The sequence below is a fragment of the Cystoisospora suis genome, assembly GCF_002600585.1.
Source record: "Cystoisospora suis strain Wien I chromosome Unknown contig_98, whole genome shotgun sequence".
Lineage (NCBI taxonomy): Eukaryota > Apicomplexa > Conoidasida > Eucoccidiorida > Sarcocystidae > Cystoisospora > Cystoisospora suis.
The window spans coordinates 1-18,009 of NW_027152900.1; the positions used below are offsets into that span (position 1 = coordinate 1).

The window sequence follows — 18,009 nt, forward strand, 5'->3', positions numbered from 1 at the left end:
AGAAATAGACAGACAGATAGATAGATAGACAGACAGATAGATAGATAGGTACCTACATAGACACATATATGCTTCATCTACCAAAACACCCATTCATCAAGAGAAGGACAGATGATACGTACTCTACCTACGAGACTTTTCTTCTGATCTTCTTCTCTCTGTCCATGATCCGCCTTCTCTTGCGTGTGTTTCTTCCTGTCTCAACACCCCCAGACGCAAAGCAGTCACAGCCATCCATTGTACCGCATACCTCTCTCTACACCAATCGTTCTCCTCGAGTATTTCAGAAACTACTTCTTCTTTTCTTTCTTTTTAACGTCACCTCGATCATCGAGTTCGTGCATTTGAATAGAAGATCTAAAATTGTCTAAGACACGTACGTGGAAAACGCTTATCTGCTTCTCGAAGGAGAGCGCACTCCAAGAAGAACACGCTTCTCAAATCGTCTTCCTCTTCAGCCATGTGAGTCTTCCTCTCAGACAGACAGACAGAAGCTTCCGTTCTTCCCGTGTGTAACGTCTCTTCTCCAAAGCTTACACAAGTATGCTATGAAAGATACGATGAGAGACGGCAGGAGAGAAGAAAGTGTCAAGAAGAGGAGTCTCACCAGAAGCCATTAGCACAAGATCCAAAGGGAATGAGAGAACCTCCGGTGTGCTGCTTCAATAAAGGCCCTAGGCTGTTGAGGAGACGGGAGAAAAGAGAGAACGAGAAGAAGAGAGCAGGGAGGAGACAAAAGAATAATAAGAAGTAAGAGGTGGAGGGAAGAAGAAAAGGAGGGGAGAAGGAAGGATGAGTGAAGCTGTTGGAGAGAGAAAAGTGTATGAAGAATAGCAACCATAGAGAGGAGAGAGACTGGTGTAAGTCTTCGTAATAAGTGGACTAAGATAGTCTTACTAATGAATGATGAGAGATGTATGTGAACGAGGAAAGAAGAGATTTGAAGAGAAAGCAAGAAAGAGAGAAGGAACTACAAGGAGGGATTAGCGTAGAAAGAGGAAGAATGAGAAAGAATGATACAAAGTGAGAGATCCGTCCTAGGAACTGAGAGAGGGGGACGAGACCATGAAGACGAAAAAGACAAGAGTTCTGTGACAGAGATGAAAAGAAAACACGAGACATTGTGAGAAAGGAAAAGATCAGAAAAAGCTTATCTTCTTCTGGATCTATTCTTCTTCTTCTCTCTTCTCTCTCCTGGCAGTTTATAGCTCTACAATACAGATGAGTTTGGGCGGCTAGCAAAGAGACAAGGAGACGAGAGAGAGAGAAAGCTAAGGAGAAGGCGGAGACAGACAAGTAGGAATGGCGAGGCAGCAGGCATACATCATCTACATCAAGACCTCGACAAGCAGGAGATTAAGAAGAAGAATAAGAAGGAAGCTTTTTTCCTATTGCATAACAAAAAGGAGAGACTTCAACCTAAGGGACTCAGAGGAAAAGCGACCTATACGCGCAGCTATAGAGATACACATAGTCGAGGAGAGTATCATCTTTAGAATAGAAAGAAGGTTGCGAAGGCTGAAGAAAGCCACCCTCCTCTTTCTTACACACCATCGATCAAAGGAGACTTTTCCTCTCAGTGAGAAAGTACACGCATCTACTGTATGTACAGCTCATACGTCTACAGAGAGAATTTCTTATCAGTACGGATACTACCAAAATAACTTCTCTTCTTACCATCCCCGCTACTCTCCTCTTCTACTTGCTCCTATCTCTTCTTCTCCTTCTCTTATCTTCATAAAAGAAGAAGACGACAAAGCTTACATGGCGAGAAGTCTCTCTTTGTGTAGATACTGCATGCGATCGGGGAGGAGTTTCTCTGTATCAATAGCGTGAAGTTCGTCTCCTAGTTTTCTAACGTATCTATAGAAAATGAACAACAAGAAAAGACAGGAAAACATCTCGGCAAGCAGACCGAGAAGACGGGTCAGAAGAAGATACCGGGAGACTCGAACAGCCTTCGGGTGTACATACACTCCATCTGAGTTCGTATGTCGTGTGGTATTAGGAGGGGGAGAGAATCTGAAGATGAAAAGAAGAATAACAACGCTAGTACGAAGGGGTGAGAGTGTATGGCGAAAACAAAGAGAGCGATCTAAAGGGGTGAGAGCGAGATAAGAAAAAGACATGAGAATCACGCCAATAGACTGGATATAGAGAAACACCAAGAGACACTGACTTCTTCATTCCTATCAAAAGCAAACATATGTATTCGATATACACACCAATACAGACAGATACATAGATAGATAGATTAAAGACAGATAGAGAGAATAGATACAGACAGTCTCAGCTTGATAACGAGTTAACGCCGTAGGACGCGTGCACTTGATTTGTTCCTTTACCGTATTTCGTTCATCTCCCTCATCAAGAACTTGGGAAAAAAAACCTATGTATGGTCTCTCAGGTGTATATACACCCTATGGGCTTCTACGTCGTTCCCAGCATCGTCATGGTAAAGACCTTCTTACTCTTCATCAGACAAACGAGGGTTCTTTGCCGATGACAAGGAGAAACTGCACGCGAATTCTCCCCCGGTACTTTCCTTCTTCTCCTTCTCCTTCTTTGTCCGCTTCTCTATGCTCCACTCAGTATTTTCAGAGCCGCCCGTACTTTTCTCTTTTTCATCTTCCTCTTCTCCCCACGCTCTTCTCCCCCCATCACTCTTCGGTCCAGGTTGTTCTCCAGGGATAGAGTGAGAAGAAGAGAAGGAAGAGAAAGAATAGCATGAAGGCGAGAGAGAGAAGAAACGACAGGGTTTTAATGGGAGATGATTCCTCAGTGACAAAAAAGTAGAGGAGGAAGAAGAAGTATGAGAGCTGCGCGGAGGAGAAGAAGAAGAGAGTCTGACACCCCGAGACGAGGAGAAGAGATTTGTCCGGGAGGATGTACTGGCATGTAAGAAAGATCGTAACTTAGGACTGGATGAAGAGCAAAAAGAAGAAGACACGTTGTACATACAGCTGAATGAATTGTAGAGAGAAGGTCGGACAGAGAAAGGCGAGAATGCAGGGAACCATGTGAGGAGTGAAGGAGAATGCTCAGGAACACATCCTTCTCCCGTTCCTCTTGTTCTCCGATCTCTGACTGGACAAGCTAAAAAACGTCTTCCTCTTCTTCTTCGTCCATTGCGGCGAGGAGAATGCCCCGTGGAAGGACAAGAAGAAAGAGAAAGAATGCAAGAAGAACGTAACCTGGAGTGATGAGGTGCAGGTCTTCCACTGGCGTGATGGTAATAATGCGAAGCAGAGGAAGCGCAAGAGGCCGAAGAAGAAGATGGGGAAGAAGAAGAGGAGGAAATAGGGGGGAGTGAGAAAGCCCACTGACGATGTCCCTTCATGGTGATGAAGATACAGAGAGGGGGGGAGAACAAGAGGAGAGAACCACGGGAGGGAGAAGAAGAAGAAGATCAGAAGAAACGAGGAAGGTAGATGGAGCGATTGCTGTCTTCCATGAAAGAGGTTTATGCTTATGAGTGAGAAGTGATACAAGAGATGTTAGCACCAGGCACACTGTTTCTGTTTACAGTAATAGAAACTTGCCAGTCTTCTTATGAGGGAGTATAGAGATACTTTCCATATAGACCAAAAAGTATCTCCTTCGATTCGATGGATCTTCTTTCTTTGCCGTCCCTCGGCATCTTCATGACTTGAGAATGATTTGAGAGTAGACTGGCGATGGATGAAGAGAAGAAGACGATGAAAAAGAAGACATGTCTTTCTCGTTGAAGTGCAAGAAAAGAATGAGACAAAGGAGAAAGACTGGATAGCTAGAGACTTTGACGCCGGGACAGAGAAGGGGTAGGAAACAGCCATACGATCTTTTGAAGTCAGAGGAGAGAGAAAGATCTGTGTAGAAAAAGGAGGTGGATTTCCTCTTATCAACATGCAACTAACGGAAGTTAAAGACGAACAAAGTGTGAGACAGGATCAAATGAAAAGAAGAACGAGCTGAGCGCAAGGCGAGATATTGCCTCAGACATCAGAAGGTCCCTCGAAAGACGGAAAGAAACAGAAATAAAAGACGTAATGGGGAGCTGGACAGCAGTCGAATGAGCTCCAATCGATGTTGGGAGGTCGATGATGTGCGAATAAAGAAGAGACGTCGACTATTGGAAACGATAGAAGGGATGCCGGCAGGAGGCGACCTAATCAATGTATATCGTGTGTGGGGAGGAGAGGGAATGAAAGAGAAGTGTCCTAAGTCATTCATAAGGAGAAGGCAAAGACACTATGATACTCGATGAGAAGTGAGACGGAGAGCAACATGATTGGAGTGTGTCACACGCCTGCATGCATGCATGCGGAGAAAAAGAAAGGATGACTGGCTTTCGATTTCTGGGTTCTTCACGGTTAAGGTTGGTGCAGAGATCCAACAGAGTAGCGGAAAGAAAAGAGGGCAGCAGCAACAAGTCTTACCTCAAGAAAGACAAGGGAGAGTCATAGATTTGGTCCGACTCTTATCATCGATGCTCTGGTTTTTTCTCCTCGCATGCAAAGAAGAGCAGCCCGAGAAAGGGGGTTATGTGTGGCTAGCTATGGGATCTGATGTGTGCGAGGGGGTCGACTTGATGATCGGGAGAGAAGCAAGTCAAGAAATGAAACATTTACTCCTCCAAACAGCTTATAGCGAGATCGAAGGAGACCTCATGACAGATATGACGTACCAGTCGCCTTGTTTGCAGAAGTGGATTAACACGCTCAAGTATCTCCGGCTCTGTCTCTGTAGTCTTTCTGACGAAAGAGGCTGAAAATCTCTTGATGAATGAGAGACAGGCTTCACCCCCGGACCACCACGCGAACGATGAAGTTACGCCAGCCTTTCATCGGCAAATGTTTCTTTCCGTTCCTTTCCTGCAAGAGGTCTTCAAGGCATGCAGACTGGTGATTCTCCATGGGGTCACCGTCAGTCAATATAGGTGATGGACAGACGTTTGTGTAAGCACGTCTATTATGTACCTTCTTTTAGATCGTACTCACACGATGGACTTTTCTGTCACTTCTCCGTTCATTCCTGTTCTGTGTCTGTTTCTGTGACGTGCCCTTCTCCTCTCTCTTTTCATTGTCAAGGTAGTAGAGCAAAACCGGTCAATTTCCTCAGTCACCGCTCCGGTGCTCGACACGAAGCAAATCTAGCAATGCTAGGGATCAGAATCTTAGAAGAGGCGAGGTGAACACCTCCGACGTCGTCTTCTACAGGGAAAAACTTCCGAGTCTCTCCGTCCCGACAGTCGGGCCACTCCTGCCTAGTTACGGCAACCACTTACACATACAGGGGGGGGGGGCTTGACACCTCGGGAAGGTTGACTGTCGTCCTAGAGTTTCTGCTTCATGAAAATTTGTTTGGCAGTTGCCACTGACGTGGTTCTTATGTAGTGTAAGATATTCTATCAGTGAGGCCTCGGGACAGCGCGACTTCAGACGGGTTCTCATGGAAGTTTCTCTCTATCTCTCCGTTGATTGGAGACTTAACACCCTGGTTGAACACTATAGAGGTGTGACCGTATCAGTTTATAGCACTGCGAGAAGAATCTTCTTGTCTTCCTTTTCCTTTGGTCCCCAGGAGAAACACAGAGGAACGCGAGACTAGGTTAGATATCATGAACATTTTAAGGTCTGCACTCGCTAACCCACTACCCCAGACAGGCGCAGAGTCTGAAGGCATCTTTGACATTCCCTTCGAAGAAAATGCGAGGAAATGCTACACCTCTCTTTTGTCTGTAGCCTTTAAGAAAGAGAAGGAAGAAGTCATGAAGGTGACAGGAGTTAGTTCACCTCACACCTCTTACGCATGCGACCCCCTCCCCTTCATCCACTTACACGAATGTCCTGCTTTTCTACTCGACACTTGTGTCTACTATCTGGCTGGAGAGAAACTGACGGTTTTCTGCATGTACGCAGGGTCCGAGGTGACGATGGCTTTCTTCTTGTAACTCTATCTTTATCTGCCGTCACCCGTTACTCCTACTAGGACCGCCGCATCCATCGGCAAAGAAGTTGAAGAAACGGCTCGGCTTCTTCTCGCCTGGAATCTCCTTCCCACAGCTCTCTCCTTCTCTTCTGTAGTCCAGCTGCTCATTCCCTTGTTCAAGAAACACGCTTCCAGTTCTACATAAGAGCACATCCCATAGAATAACGGTATCTATCCCCTTCTTGGCCTTTGTCCGGAAAGTAAAAGTACTCCACTTATCCTCCAGAGAAAAATAAGAACAAGAGAAATCATGCTCACCGTCGGTTACGCAACTCCGTAGTACGCCGACTTCCCCTGTTTTTCTTGTTAAGTAAGAGAATACCCAGACATTCTACAGACTGACTCTTATATGTTCTCTCTCTTTAACCGACACTTTCTGGTTCCTCTTCAGATCTCATGAAGCAAATGATTGTTTTTCCTCTGATTTACCTTGCCCAGACAGGCGGGTCTGCTCTCTCTCTCTCTCGCTTCATTCCCGAGGTCCACAGTTCCAGTTAGCGAGGGCATGAAACGACGTTATCACAGCCTGAGAAACAAAAAGAGAGAGGCAGAAATGAACACCTTATCCTCAGCTGAAGAGAAAACTCTTATCACTACTGTCATAATAGCCATGCTGCTTGCTTATCTCCCTTACAGTCGCCTGACTCGAACCGTGCTCTACCCTGTCTTTGTTTCTTGTCTGGAAGCTCTTTCACTCTCTCTCTTCCCCTCTCTTTCTTTCCCTTATATCCGCTCCTGTCTTTCTTGGATTCTCCTCACGAAATGTCTTGTTGGTCTCGGTTCTTTTCGCCGTAACAAGTGTCTTGCTGTGGTAAAGGGAAAAAAAAAACGTACAAAGTTCTCGAGGAAGAGATACGAGTCGATGGACGACCGGCTGAGCGTCCTTTTCACCACTCCTCGGCACATCCACCGACCACGATCGACGAACAGCAGGCCTGCGTGTGTGTCTCTCTCTCAGTTAACTTGTAGAGGGAGAACAGCTATCTAACAGTCGTCGAGTCTTCTCTTTCTTACCATCGAAGAATCAAGACATGGAAGTGTATCTTCACGGACGCTTGTAGCGTTTCTAGGAGTAACAAGCTGCGCGTCTTTCAAACAAAGAGAGAGCGGGACAATTTCCTCAGTCTTTCTCCGGAATGTCTTACTCTTCAAAAGAAGCCTTAAAGCCTAGTTCGGTCTCAAGAAGATCTTTTCCTTCTTTTGAAGCTGCTGTGTCTCCACAGCTTCTTAGTTTCAGCCCCATTACGTTCAGGACGCGGCGGTTTTTCTTCACATTCTCTCTGCTCTTCTTGCTTTTCCCCTTCTCTCTTTCTTTCATTCTCTTCTTTCTGGGTGGGAGGAGAGCGGAGAAAGGAGAGAATGAAGAGAAAGAGAGTGGTCTGATTTCACGGAAGCACAAGAAGACTAATAAAGCGACACATGCGAAGAAGTTTCGTGTGTGCGTAGGAGTGATTAAAGAACGAACACTTCAGACTCACAGACCTGCAGCTGGTGTTGTTAGCTACTGCATACTCATTTGACGTTTCTCCTCCCGCCCTCTTCTTCCTCTAGCTGCCGTGAAGGAGATCTTACAAATAGAATCAGCTGCAGATACACTGCGGAATCGCTGGAATTGATAGTTTTCTTGTCATCGAATCTCTCGCCTTTCTTTCTACGACCAAGCGGAAGAGGTTTGCGCCTTAGAAATCGACATTTTTCTGTACAGCTCCATAGACCCTAGTCCTTTATGTCTTTCTCATTACAGCCCTCTCTCTTCCTTCACGTCTTCAACGGTATACACTACTTTCCCTTTCTTCTTTTTCTTGTCTTGTGACCCCCCTGTTTCTCAATGGTGCGAAGCTTTTCTACCTGCCAAATATTAGCTTTTATGGACCAAAGACGTGAACAAAAGATGTATGTGTCGGTCTCACCACTAGAGCCATGTGTGCTGATAAGATTCACAAGCTCTCTTGTGTCTGTACACCATACGTGTCTGCTTGTCTATAGATGTCTACTCTACTCAGCGTGTACGAGAAAGCTGTCTCCTAAGTCAAAGCTCAAAGACTGAGATGCCTGTGTATACCATGTGTACACGATAAATGAACATTCCCCTCTATATGTTTACACGTACCTCCATCTTGTATAAACACGTATGCGTAGCTCCACGTCTCCTTCTGTTGTGACGACATCTGTCCATCTGTATGTCTTTCTGACTGTGTATGGGAAGAGATTTCTAGCTTCTTCGTTTGAAGGGCTTCTGCGGTATTGTTGATATTTGTATCTATTCTCTTTCCTTTTCTATCTTCCTTGGATTTCTTTCCTACTCACTCTGCCTCGGTCATTTCCGTTGTCACTTCAAACACCCCCACACGATTCTCTTTCTTCGCCATGTAAGCCAAGTCATCTTTTTCCTCTCTCACTTATCTCTTCAAGAAGGAAAGTTCTTTCTTTCTTTCTTTCTCTTTCGATTGGTCGTGCTCTACATATGCAGCTCTTGTCTTCCCCTGCGGTCCTTTCTTTCGCCTATCTCCTTTATTCGTTCCACGCTTGCCTTTCTTCCTCGTCTTCTCCCTCTTTCTCTTTCGCGCTAGGCAGATACGAGAGACAAGGAAAGATAAGAAGCAGGAAACACAATGCCGCCACTTTGTTGCCGTCTGCTCTTGAGAAGACATTCAGAACGAATGCTCTTCATAAACGTTGCCATGATTTCCCTTCTTGCGTCTTCCCTAATATGTTTAGAAATACACGATTTGACGAAACAAATCCTCTATATCGACAGAACAGAAGACAGACCAGCTCCTCTCCTAACTCGCTTGTCCAATGGGGCGACTCACATCTCAAACAAGGGAAGAGAGAGACAAAAGAAAAAGAAAGATTCTCGCCTTCTCACTTCAGTGAAGAAGCTCTTGGTCTTATTGAAAACTTCAGGTGTATGTACACTCCATTTCAAAGATACACTGATCGAGAAGGTCCTTTTTTCACCCGTACAGCACGGTGTCAGCAGAAGGGAAAGACTTCCACAAGTAGTGATGCAGGAGAATACTCTTCCAGATGTCGTGCAAAGCTTTCTGTTTCCTGTCTGAAAGAAAATAAGCCTTCCTTTGATAAGCCGACACATGGAGAGCCTGGTTCTGATGACTCATATGTTCTCTCCGAGATAAGAAAGAAACGTATAAATCGAAGGGGACGGTATCTTCCTGTTGATGGGAGAGCTTCGTCTTGTTACGAGATGATGGATACAAGAAAGGTTAAGGATAAAGTGAAGAAGACTGTAAGAGGAAATCGCTGTCGAGACGTTTTGCTGTATGTGAAAGAATGCATTCGTAGCCCTCATCAACAAAGGTTTCTTCTTCTTTCTACGAATGTCGTAGCCTTTCGTAATCACTCTACCGGTGCGACAGAAAAAGTAGCCTCTCTATCTCCTTTTCCGAGGTGTATATACACCGGGAAGAAGTGTACGTACATTTCTCTGAAAAATGGAGCGATGTTCGTTTCCCGTCACTCTAAAAATAACTTAAAGACCGCGAGTTTCCTTACAGGGATATATAGTCGACGTTCATTTCTCCCTCTGAGTTGTCACTTCTCAGGATGTTCTGGCTCTTCTCCCCTCTTGAGTCCTGTGGAGTCGACAACTCTCTCTGATACCAAAGATTTGACAAGCCAGAACAAAAGGAGAAGAAGGATTTCTGCTTCACCAAGACAACTCACAGACATAAGAACCACCCAGCTAGGAATCTCTATCTCTTCTATACCCTCGATCTCGAGTCATACGCTTCATAGAAACAAGCACATCACTTCTTCTTCATCGTCGTTACTTTCTATATCCTCTTCCCCCTCTTCCGTCAGCAGAGGAGGTCCCCGGCTGTGCATTTTCTTTCCTAAAGGAACTTACTCATCTATGGAAGATAGTTCGCTACAAAGAGAAAACTCTCATCCTTCCTCTTCCTCTCCTCCTCCTCCTCCTCCCTCACTAGAGGCGTCGCCTAAACCTTCAGTTGTCTCATCCGCTCCTCTTCAAACTCTTACTGGATGGGAGTGTCCTATCAATTCCTATACAAGAGAAGGAGATCTCTTTTTTCAGTATCCTCCTAATATCTCCCCGACAAGTCTCCCTGACGCAGTGAAACATCTTCTTCATCCTCTTCCAGGTGGTATCTGTCACGAGGATGTGTACAAGACCTTCTCCTATCCTGACCGACAGGTACCTTTCATCTTTTATCTCCATTCACTCCATCATGATTCTTCAGATCACGGGATAATGAAGATAGACAGCCAATGCGACTCTTTTGATAAGAAGAAGAACAGTTATCTAGAAACAAATGAAGAGAGTGTCAAACCACTATACATCTATAGACATCTAGACTCTACGAAGACCGATTCAACATGTCCTTGCCTGCCCCCCCCCCCTCTCGGCTTACCTATTGTTTATACATCACTCTTACTTCCTCCATCATTCCCTCGAGATCACCCTCTTCAGCCTCAGAAACTCGCGAGACTTTTCTCTCAATTGATGGAAGACTCGCACAGACACCACCTCACTGGAACTCCAAAGGATAGGTCTTATAGGGGGAGTGATAGGAGGTCAAATACAACTTGTGGTGAGAGGAGAAGTTCTGCCGGGTGTACCTGTGATGGCGGTGAACAGAAGGTGAGACGGATGAAGAGAAGGGACCCCGAGAAAGAGAAAGAGGAAAATGGAGATAAAGAGACAGCACATGATTCGTTCAGGTCGCCAGGGAACCACATGGAACGGTGGACATCTGTTATCGGGGAAGTTGAAGGATCTCGTCAAAGATCTACAGGAGACGGGACTGCTCTTCCTGATGTCCACAGGTGTCATAGTGACTCTCTTTGCTGTAGAGACAGTACAGAAGAGCGACAAATGTTGGCAAGTCAGGATTCTTCGCCGGGTCTATATTTGAGGGAGATCACCCCTATACACTCGAAGGAAAAACTTGGAGTAGAGCAGGGATCTAGGGAATTTCCGGGTGAAGGAAGGGAGAGAACATACCATGAGAGAAACGCAGAAGAAAGTTCTTTTGAATGTGGGGGTGAACAAAGGAAGGGAAAGAAGGAGAAACTAGGGCATTCTTCTGGCAAGAAGGTTGAGAGACGCGGAGGAGTTCGCTTGTATTCAAACTCAGATACATCTCTTTTCTTACCAGTAGTCGATGAGAAGACTGTACGCAGTTGGCTGCGAACTGTACATACACCTGAATATGTTGCGGCTGCAGCGAGTGCAACATTACCAGAGAGAGAGCAAAGGAAAGTCGGATTACCTGTCACCAAAGGATACGTATGGAAATCATTAGCGGAGGTAAGGACTTCTAGATCCACGCATCCTATTCGCTCTAAAGACAAGATCGCTGAAACATAAAGTTTCCCTCCGTCTCTTAGCCTTCGATGTTCTTCGTCTTCATCTGCCTTCTCTCACTTTTCCCATTCCCCCTTTGCACTAGCCCTATCTTGCCGGTCTAACTTAGAACGGCAGTATGCGGCGGCACAGACAGTCCACTTCCTCTTAGTCCGTCTTGAGGGTGTGTATGGACACCCGAACAAACCACCGACCATACGAAGTTCATACAAGCTGATGATGATAACTGCTCACTGTTGGAAAGCAAGATGAAAGTAAAGATCTTAACGACTTATGATAGAGGCTATACCTTCTTTTCTATGCTGATCGTAATAGTAAGACCTATCAAGGCTGTATACCAGCCATAGACACCTAGGTTTCTCTACGACAAAAGATTTAAGCGTAGGTACACGTGTACATGCTACTGCTGAAGATACTCTCTGTCTCTATAGATACCTTTTCTCTTGGATCGGAGACTTCTTTGTTTCGGCTCTCTCTTCTGTTCTTTTTGACCTGCTTCGAAAAGGTAGAGTTCATCTGTCTTCTCGCCCTCCTTTGCAGGAGTATGGTGTGTGTCTACCCACCCTCATCGGTATCTTCATCTTTTCTTTCTATATTTACTCCGAATACATTGAGAGAAAGATAGTAGAAGCGTACATCTAGAATCCTATAGTGTGGAAGAAGGCCTAGCTTAGAGACAGTCCACATCCATGCAACCTGTATACACTTCCCTTCCTTCCTTGTTCCATTCAAGGGGAAGAACGATCTGAGGAAATTACCCGGTGAAATTTTAGTCTCTTTTATCCTCTCCTCATGGCAGAGGGGAGGGGTGCTCCTCCGATGTAGGTACACTGAAACAGTAGTAGTCATAGAAGAGAACGTAAAGAAGGAAGGCAGAGAAGAGAAAGGGGCGCTTCTGGTCTTCTTGTCAGAACATTTGCTTGTATCCGTGTGTATATGTTGTCGATACGTGTGTCTGTACTTGTGTACGTATGAATAGGTATGAATATGTATGCATGTATGTATGAATGCATGAATGTACGTGTGCTGTATGTATGTATGTATGCATGCACATGTCGAAAGACATGTAAACATCTATCTGTGATGGATGAAGAGACAGAGATAGAATTGACCTCTTAGGTATTTCAACTAGACTTTCCTTTCTTGGTGTTCCTCGCCCTCTTCATAGAGACTTCGGACGCCGTATACTTTCTTGCTTTTTTGTCGGCTCAGGTGAGCTGCACAGTATTGGCTAGCTGGATAGCTGTCCAGTTTGGCATGGCATGCGTGGTAGGGGGGGGAACGCATCATGCTAAGGCGGCCGAGGGAGGAAAATTCTGTCTCTTCAATGACGTCGCGACGGCAGCACGACTTGCACTTCTACGGAAAGCTGCCGCGTAAGTTTCCAAAGAAGAGTTAAGGACAACCGGGAGGGAGAGAAGATAGTTACATACATTGGCCTAGCTTCTCAGAGAACAGAGAAGGAGAGGACTGTGGTGTGTATAGTACGGCTATCAACGTGTATATGAAGTTATATATATATATATGTATATAGATAGATAGTCTAATACGAGCATCATCCGACCGTAGTCTCTCTACGCCTGGAGGTGCCCCGTGCATACAGCCGTGAGCGGAAAGAGGAACAATGAGGAGAAGGACAGGAGAGAAGCGCTTTTAGCCAGTATGCTTGCCGTACCATTGAGCGTTGTTTAGGACAGGTGTTTCCCTTGCTTGTACCTGGTAAGGATAGTCACGCCAGGTCTGTATTTGATCCAAAGGGCAACAGAAAGAAGGTTGTGAATGGGGAGGCCGTAGAACCAGCGACGAAGCCACTGAGAGTTCCCACTCCTCCTTCGGCTCGTAAACTGAAAGAGAACAACTGCCTCACAAACCTCTTCTAAATACCTCCCCTCCAGGCCCATGCCAGTGCTTCACCTGCCCTTTTTTCTCTTGGGTCTTTTGCAATACATATATCTCTTGTCGCCCACCCATATTCCTGTCCCACAGTGTACTTAGGGGGTTCAAGTAAGAACGAGCTCTCTATTGGTGTTATCTCAATACAGACTCTCTCTACATATCCTAGCCGAACGGGGCGGTGGGACAGACCGACAAGACTTATCATTCATTCTTTCAAGACACATATGGATAATCTCGCATACGAATAAACTGTTTCTCTCTAGATCAACTTCTTCTGTATCAGTCGTAGACCCATGTCTCAATCAGGAGACCTACCTTTTAGCAAAGGGAGTCTGGGAGAAAGGGAGAGAACGTTCTGAAGAGGGAGTCATGTCGATAATCTTCCTGCGATTACGCGTGTCTTACTCGAGATCTTTCACACTTTTCTTTCATCCAGGAAAGACAGGGAATAGAACTTGCAAGAACCTCTATGACTTGAGTCACCCGAAAGAGTTTCTCTCGAGATAACGCTTCGGTGCTTGCATGCTCTGACTGAGAAGGGAAGGTGACTCTCTTACTCTCTCTTTCTTATCTCTGTCTCTCATCATCGCGCGCATGGATAGGTCATATGCAGGTTTCGAAGAGAGTATGCCCAGGTATACATATCGTGTTCTGAACTTCCTGTTGTCTTCCAGGCGTATAGTTATTCTCGACCTCGACGTTCACCAAGGTGATGGGACTGCGGAGATTTTTCAGGGTGACCCTAACATTATTACAGTGTCTGTACACTGTGAAGACAACTTTCCTTTTCCTAAAGCGAAGTAAGTCAGGTCTCGTGTGCTGAAAAGCAAAGAAGACAAGAAGCGATGGCTTTTCCTAGTCATACTGAAGTGTAAACGTATGTGGAGCAGTAAGTGCTCCCCTTCATTGTATGTTAATATAGTAAGAACTGAGCCTACAAGATGGTTGCTAACGATGGTGATGGTGCATGACATCTATGTATGATGGCTTTCTTCGAGATTCAGCCTTTTAACATACAGTCCCCTCTAATCATAGGAAGTTGCATTTTGTCATACAGTCGATCCTATAAGCCTAGAAAACAACCCAACTGAAAAAGTGAAGGCGAAGGACATCATCGGCCGAGTGAAGACGGTGGAATCAGTGGCATGAAGAGAAAAGAAGAAGACACAAACTTACCAGCAGCGCGTCTTATGAACGGGGGACGAAGAACTCACGGTGACCTCGAGCGATAAGAGACCAAACGCACAAGTTGACGTGTCGCCTATGCATCTTCATAGAGGGAGAGAAAGAAAGGAGAGAGAGATCCTGGCCAATCATGTGAGAGACTTAGCCCTACGTGTATGATATGTATACACACCTTTGGTGACGCGCTCTCTCTCGCGATAGATACATACCTTGAACGTGTACAGGTACAAGAGAGAAGGACAGGGAGAGAGGAACACGTCTCTTTCTTGCCTTCCACCTCTGAAAGGCCATTTGCTATTTCGTGGTCTGAAAGACGAATACAAGGCTCGGGGGGTAACATTGTAGCTTTCTCTGTTCAGGTCTCGTGTGGATGTGGGTCTGCCTTCTGGAAGTGGAGATGAGGAATATCTCTACGTCTTGGACAAAGTAAGAGAACTCTTGTACAGGTGATGAATATGTACATGCACTTCTTGTAGACAAGACAGACAAGTACGAACTCCACATACGCTTGTAGAATACCCAAGAAGATGGTCTTTTCTTCAAGGGGAGATTGAATGACTCACTGGATGGTCGGGCTTCTACTTTTGCCTAAGTTTTCAGACGATCTACAACTCGAATAGATGCTGTATCGGACGCACGTGCTTCTCTTCTTTTCTCCTGGAGTGTTCTCGATGTGTACCAGGAAAACAGCATTCATGCTTTACCTCGTGGCTTAACTCCTCGCTGATAATACAGATGCACTCCCAGTGGTGACGTTATGCATTACCTCGTAGACCTAGACTATGCGGCTCTCTCTCTGTATCTCTTTACCTGGAGAGCCCGACTTCGGTGAGTTTTAGAGATCACAAAGTCGGAGTGTAATGAATTTTTTCCATTGGTATATCTTGCTCTCGAGGGTGAAAGATGGACAACACCAAAAAGATCTTTGTAGGTGAACTTCCAGTTGTCTCTATCTGTCTGCATCTTGAGAGAGAGATGTTTCTATAGCCTCGTATTCCTGGGGTCTTGTCTCACCCAGGAGTCGGTCCCTTCTCCTGTACTAGGAAATTCTTCGTCCTTGTCTCTTTTCTCATCACAAGCGGAGACCAAAGGATACGCGTCATCTACGTACGTTCCTACCTGGCCCAGCGAGACTTTCACCGAGTCGCTGGTATCCTCCCTTTCTATTCTGACAAGTCAGTGCTTTGATGGATAGAGATAGAGAAAGAGGAGTTGAATACAGAAGACCTTGCATCACAAATGTCATAGTAGGAAGTAAGAAGCAAGGCCGTTGAGATCTCTCTAGGTCCAGGCCTCGCACACTGAGATATAACCTTCCTCGCTTTCTGCTTTGCAAGTGCACCACTCTCAGTACGAACTGTTGTTCGTTTGTTTTCTTTCCTCAGCTCTTACCCGCTGTTCTTCTCAAGTATCGCCCCTCTCTCATGTTCTACGTGGCGGGAGTCGACGTCCACTGTGAGGATAAGCTAGGGAACTTGCTCTTAACTGACGACGGTCTCCGTAGACGTGAGGAGCTTGTTTTCCAACACTGCCTTGAATACAACCGACAACGTCTTTCTCTCCATACCTCTCAGCGAACAACTACACGACATTATGAGGTCTCCCCCAGTCAAATGTCTCTTTCGAAAGGAGAGTACATGAAGAAGCAAAATGTCAGAGCTCTCCTTAACAATGAGTGCATAAACTGGCAATTACATGATACAATAGATGCGCTCTTACCGGACACGCAGGACCTACACACGACTGCTACTGTCGATTCAAGGAGGGACGTCGTTCCGAGACAGACATCTTCGACGGGGTGTGGTCGAGAAGGACTCTATCCTCCTGTAGGAGTCTGCTGCGTTGTTGCTGGCGGGTACAGTGATGATGTAGAGGAGACAGTGAAGAGACACATGAATCTTTTCAAGTAAGTTTCGTTGTCCTGGGGTTCTACTAAAACGCCATAGTAGGCGAAGGAGCTCAAGACCTGGTCTTCTTAGTGTTCAGTCACCTACGGACAGGGGGGGCTTTTCTGCAGGAAACAGACGTCCTGCGCGGGACCGTATGAGACATCCAGTCTGGTGAGATATGTGGGTGGATGATGATCGTACGAGAGATGGGAACATGTATGAGAAGATGAGACGGAGCCAACATAGAGACTTAGTGATTCTAGGAGCAGAACGATCTACACACGGCATTCAGGGAAGTGACTGTGAGATCATGGTGTCGGTTGTTGATTCAGAGTGATAAGAAGCTGACACTATTTCTCTGAGAGCATATCGGGATGCTCGTACTACCACCGCTTCGTGTTGCCGTCGTCATTGCGACTCTTCATCGAACCACACATAGAAATGTCCGTCTTCCTTCACACCCGATACCTTACCTTCAACTCACACACATTTCCTGGAGGAAAGAAGACCAATGGTGACGGAAGTGTCCTCTCCGTTTTCCTCTACACAAATCTTGTCCACAGTCATAGCTGTGCTGTTAGTAGTAGGCTTTCTATCTAATCTCTTCGTGTCCGCCATATCGCTTCAGACGGAAGGAAGTGAAGGTGTCCTTATGGCCTTTAACCATAGCGTAGTTGTCCTCTGGCTCAAACTTATGAAGTTTCCAAAAGGGTGTTGAGCGATTCAGCAGAAGGCTGGTTCAGAAGCTCTTCCCTTCTCCTCCGTGTCCGTCTGAGTAGGAAGGAGGGAGAGCTCTTCAAGATCCGAGGAGCAAGACTTGTGAAGAGGACTCCTCTGTCTGTCAGCCTACTTTTCAAGCGTTACTACCATGTGTTTTTCGTCTTGCCTGGTTCTGTGCTACAATGTGTTGTCACTCAGTGCGGCAAAACACTTCTGGTTCAAGGAGAGATATGGTGCTTTCTATTTTCCACCGCAGCATCTTCATTCTCTGAGGCATCAAGAAAACGTACCACCCGGATAATGAGCCAGTCCATGGAAAGGAAGTCAGTTGGTCCTCGGGGCGAGTCGCTCGAAGTGCGAGCCCTCCGGTGCTGGAGGTGTTGTTGAGAGGTATAAAGACTTCAAAAGCATCGTCACCCTCTCCTCCGTCGTCCCTAAGCTTCCTGAGCTCTCAACGCTGAGCTCAAAGTCTTCAGGTTGCAGCGCTCAGGCTATCAGCGAGAAAACGTACGTAGTATGCGTGTGAGAAGTGTCTCGTATGTTGTTTTCCGACGTTGGCGTAGGAGTAGTAGTATTTGTGTTAGTTGCTCTCTCCAAGTACGAGTACTTCCACGTTTGATTTTTGCGTAGGATAAGAGTCGTCCTTCGTCTACCCCGATATGTGGCCGTCAACACTGGAATCGCTGGTTCCTTGGACCGGTGTGTGTGGTATCTAATCTGTATTGACGCTTTTCAACTTTCAGTGCAGGTCAAAGCATGCACGTGCGGTCAGCAGTAGCCTCGATCATGTACTACCCGCTCAGGCATGTTTGTACTTGATCGGTAGTTGCGTGGTGGAACTCTAAACAAAGACCATCCACTTTTGTCACATGGACGCTCATGCTCTACGCAAAGCCTGGCATCTACGCGGACCCACCCGACTACCCGAGTCTCATCGGATGGTGAAACTGTTTGTCGATCTTGCGGCAGACCATATCTGCATTTCGTTTCTATTAT

The 18,009-nt window shown here is 45.9% G+C and overlaps 2 protein-coding genes across 2 annotated transcripts; one reads left to right on the forward strand and one right to left on the reverse strand.

Annotated features, from left to right (window-relative positions):
* Nucleotides 1-131: 131 nt before the first annotated feature.
* On the reverse strand, nt 132-4,262 carry CSUI_000211 (polynucleotide adenylyltransferase; the record flags this gene model as incomplete). The annotated part of the gene is made up of 4 exons (XM_068060445.1): nt 2,472-4,262; nt 1,765-1,863; nt 608-679; nt 132-195 (listed from the first exon to the last, which is right to left on the reverse strand). Coding segments are annotated over exons 1-4 (1,104 nt in total), but the record flags the coding sequence as incomplete, so codon positions are not given.
* Nucleotides 4,263-6,938: 2,676 nt separating this feature from the next.
* Nucleotides 6,939-17,886, forward strand: CSUI_000212 (histone deacetylase hdac4). The gene is made up of 6 exons (XM_068060446.1): nt 6,939-11,266; nt 12,536-12,699; nt 13,894-14,019; nt 14,764-14,830; nt 15,790-16,310; nt 17,212-17,886. The coding sequence occupies exons 1-6, from the start codon at nt 8,435-8,437 to the stop codon at nt 17,312-17,314; spliced, it is 3,813 nt and encodes a 1,270-aa protein (XP_067927576.1). The 5' UTR covers nt 6,939-8,434; the 3' UTR covers nt 17,315-17,886.
* Nucleotides 17,887-18,009: the final 123 nt, after the last annotated feature.

Excerpts from the sequence above, each read along its gene's own strand:
- CSUI_000212 (XM_068060446.1), top strand. The coding sequence starts at position 8,435 with ATGCAGCTCTTGTCTTCCCCTGCGGTCCTTTCTTTCGCCTATCTCCTT. Across the intron at positions 14,020-14,763 it reads TTTCCTTTTCCTAAAGCGAA|GTCTCGTGTGGATGTGGGTC; the intron begins GTAAGTCAGGTC and ends TTCTCTGTTCAG. Across the intron at positions 16,311-17,211 it reads AGACACATGAATCTTTTCAA|TGCGGCAAAACACTTCTGGT; the intron begins GTAAGTTTCGTT and ends GTTGTCACTCAG.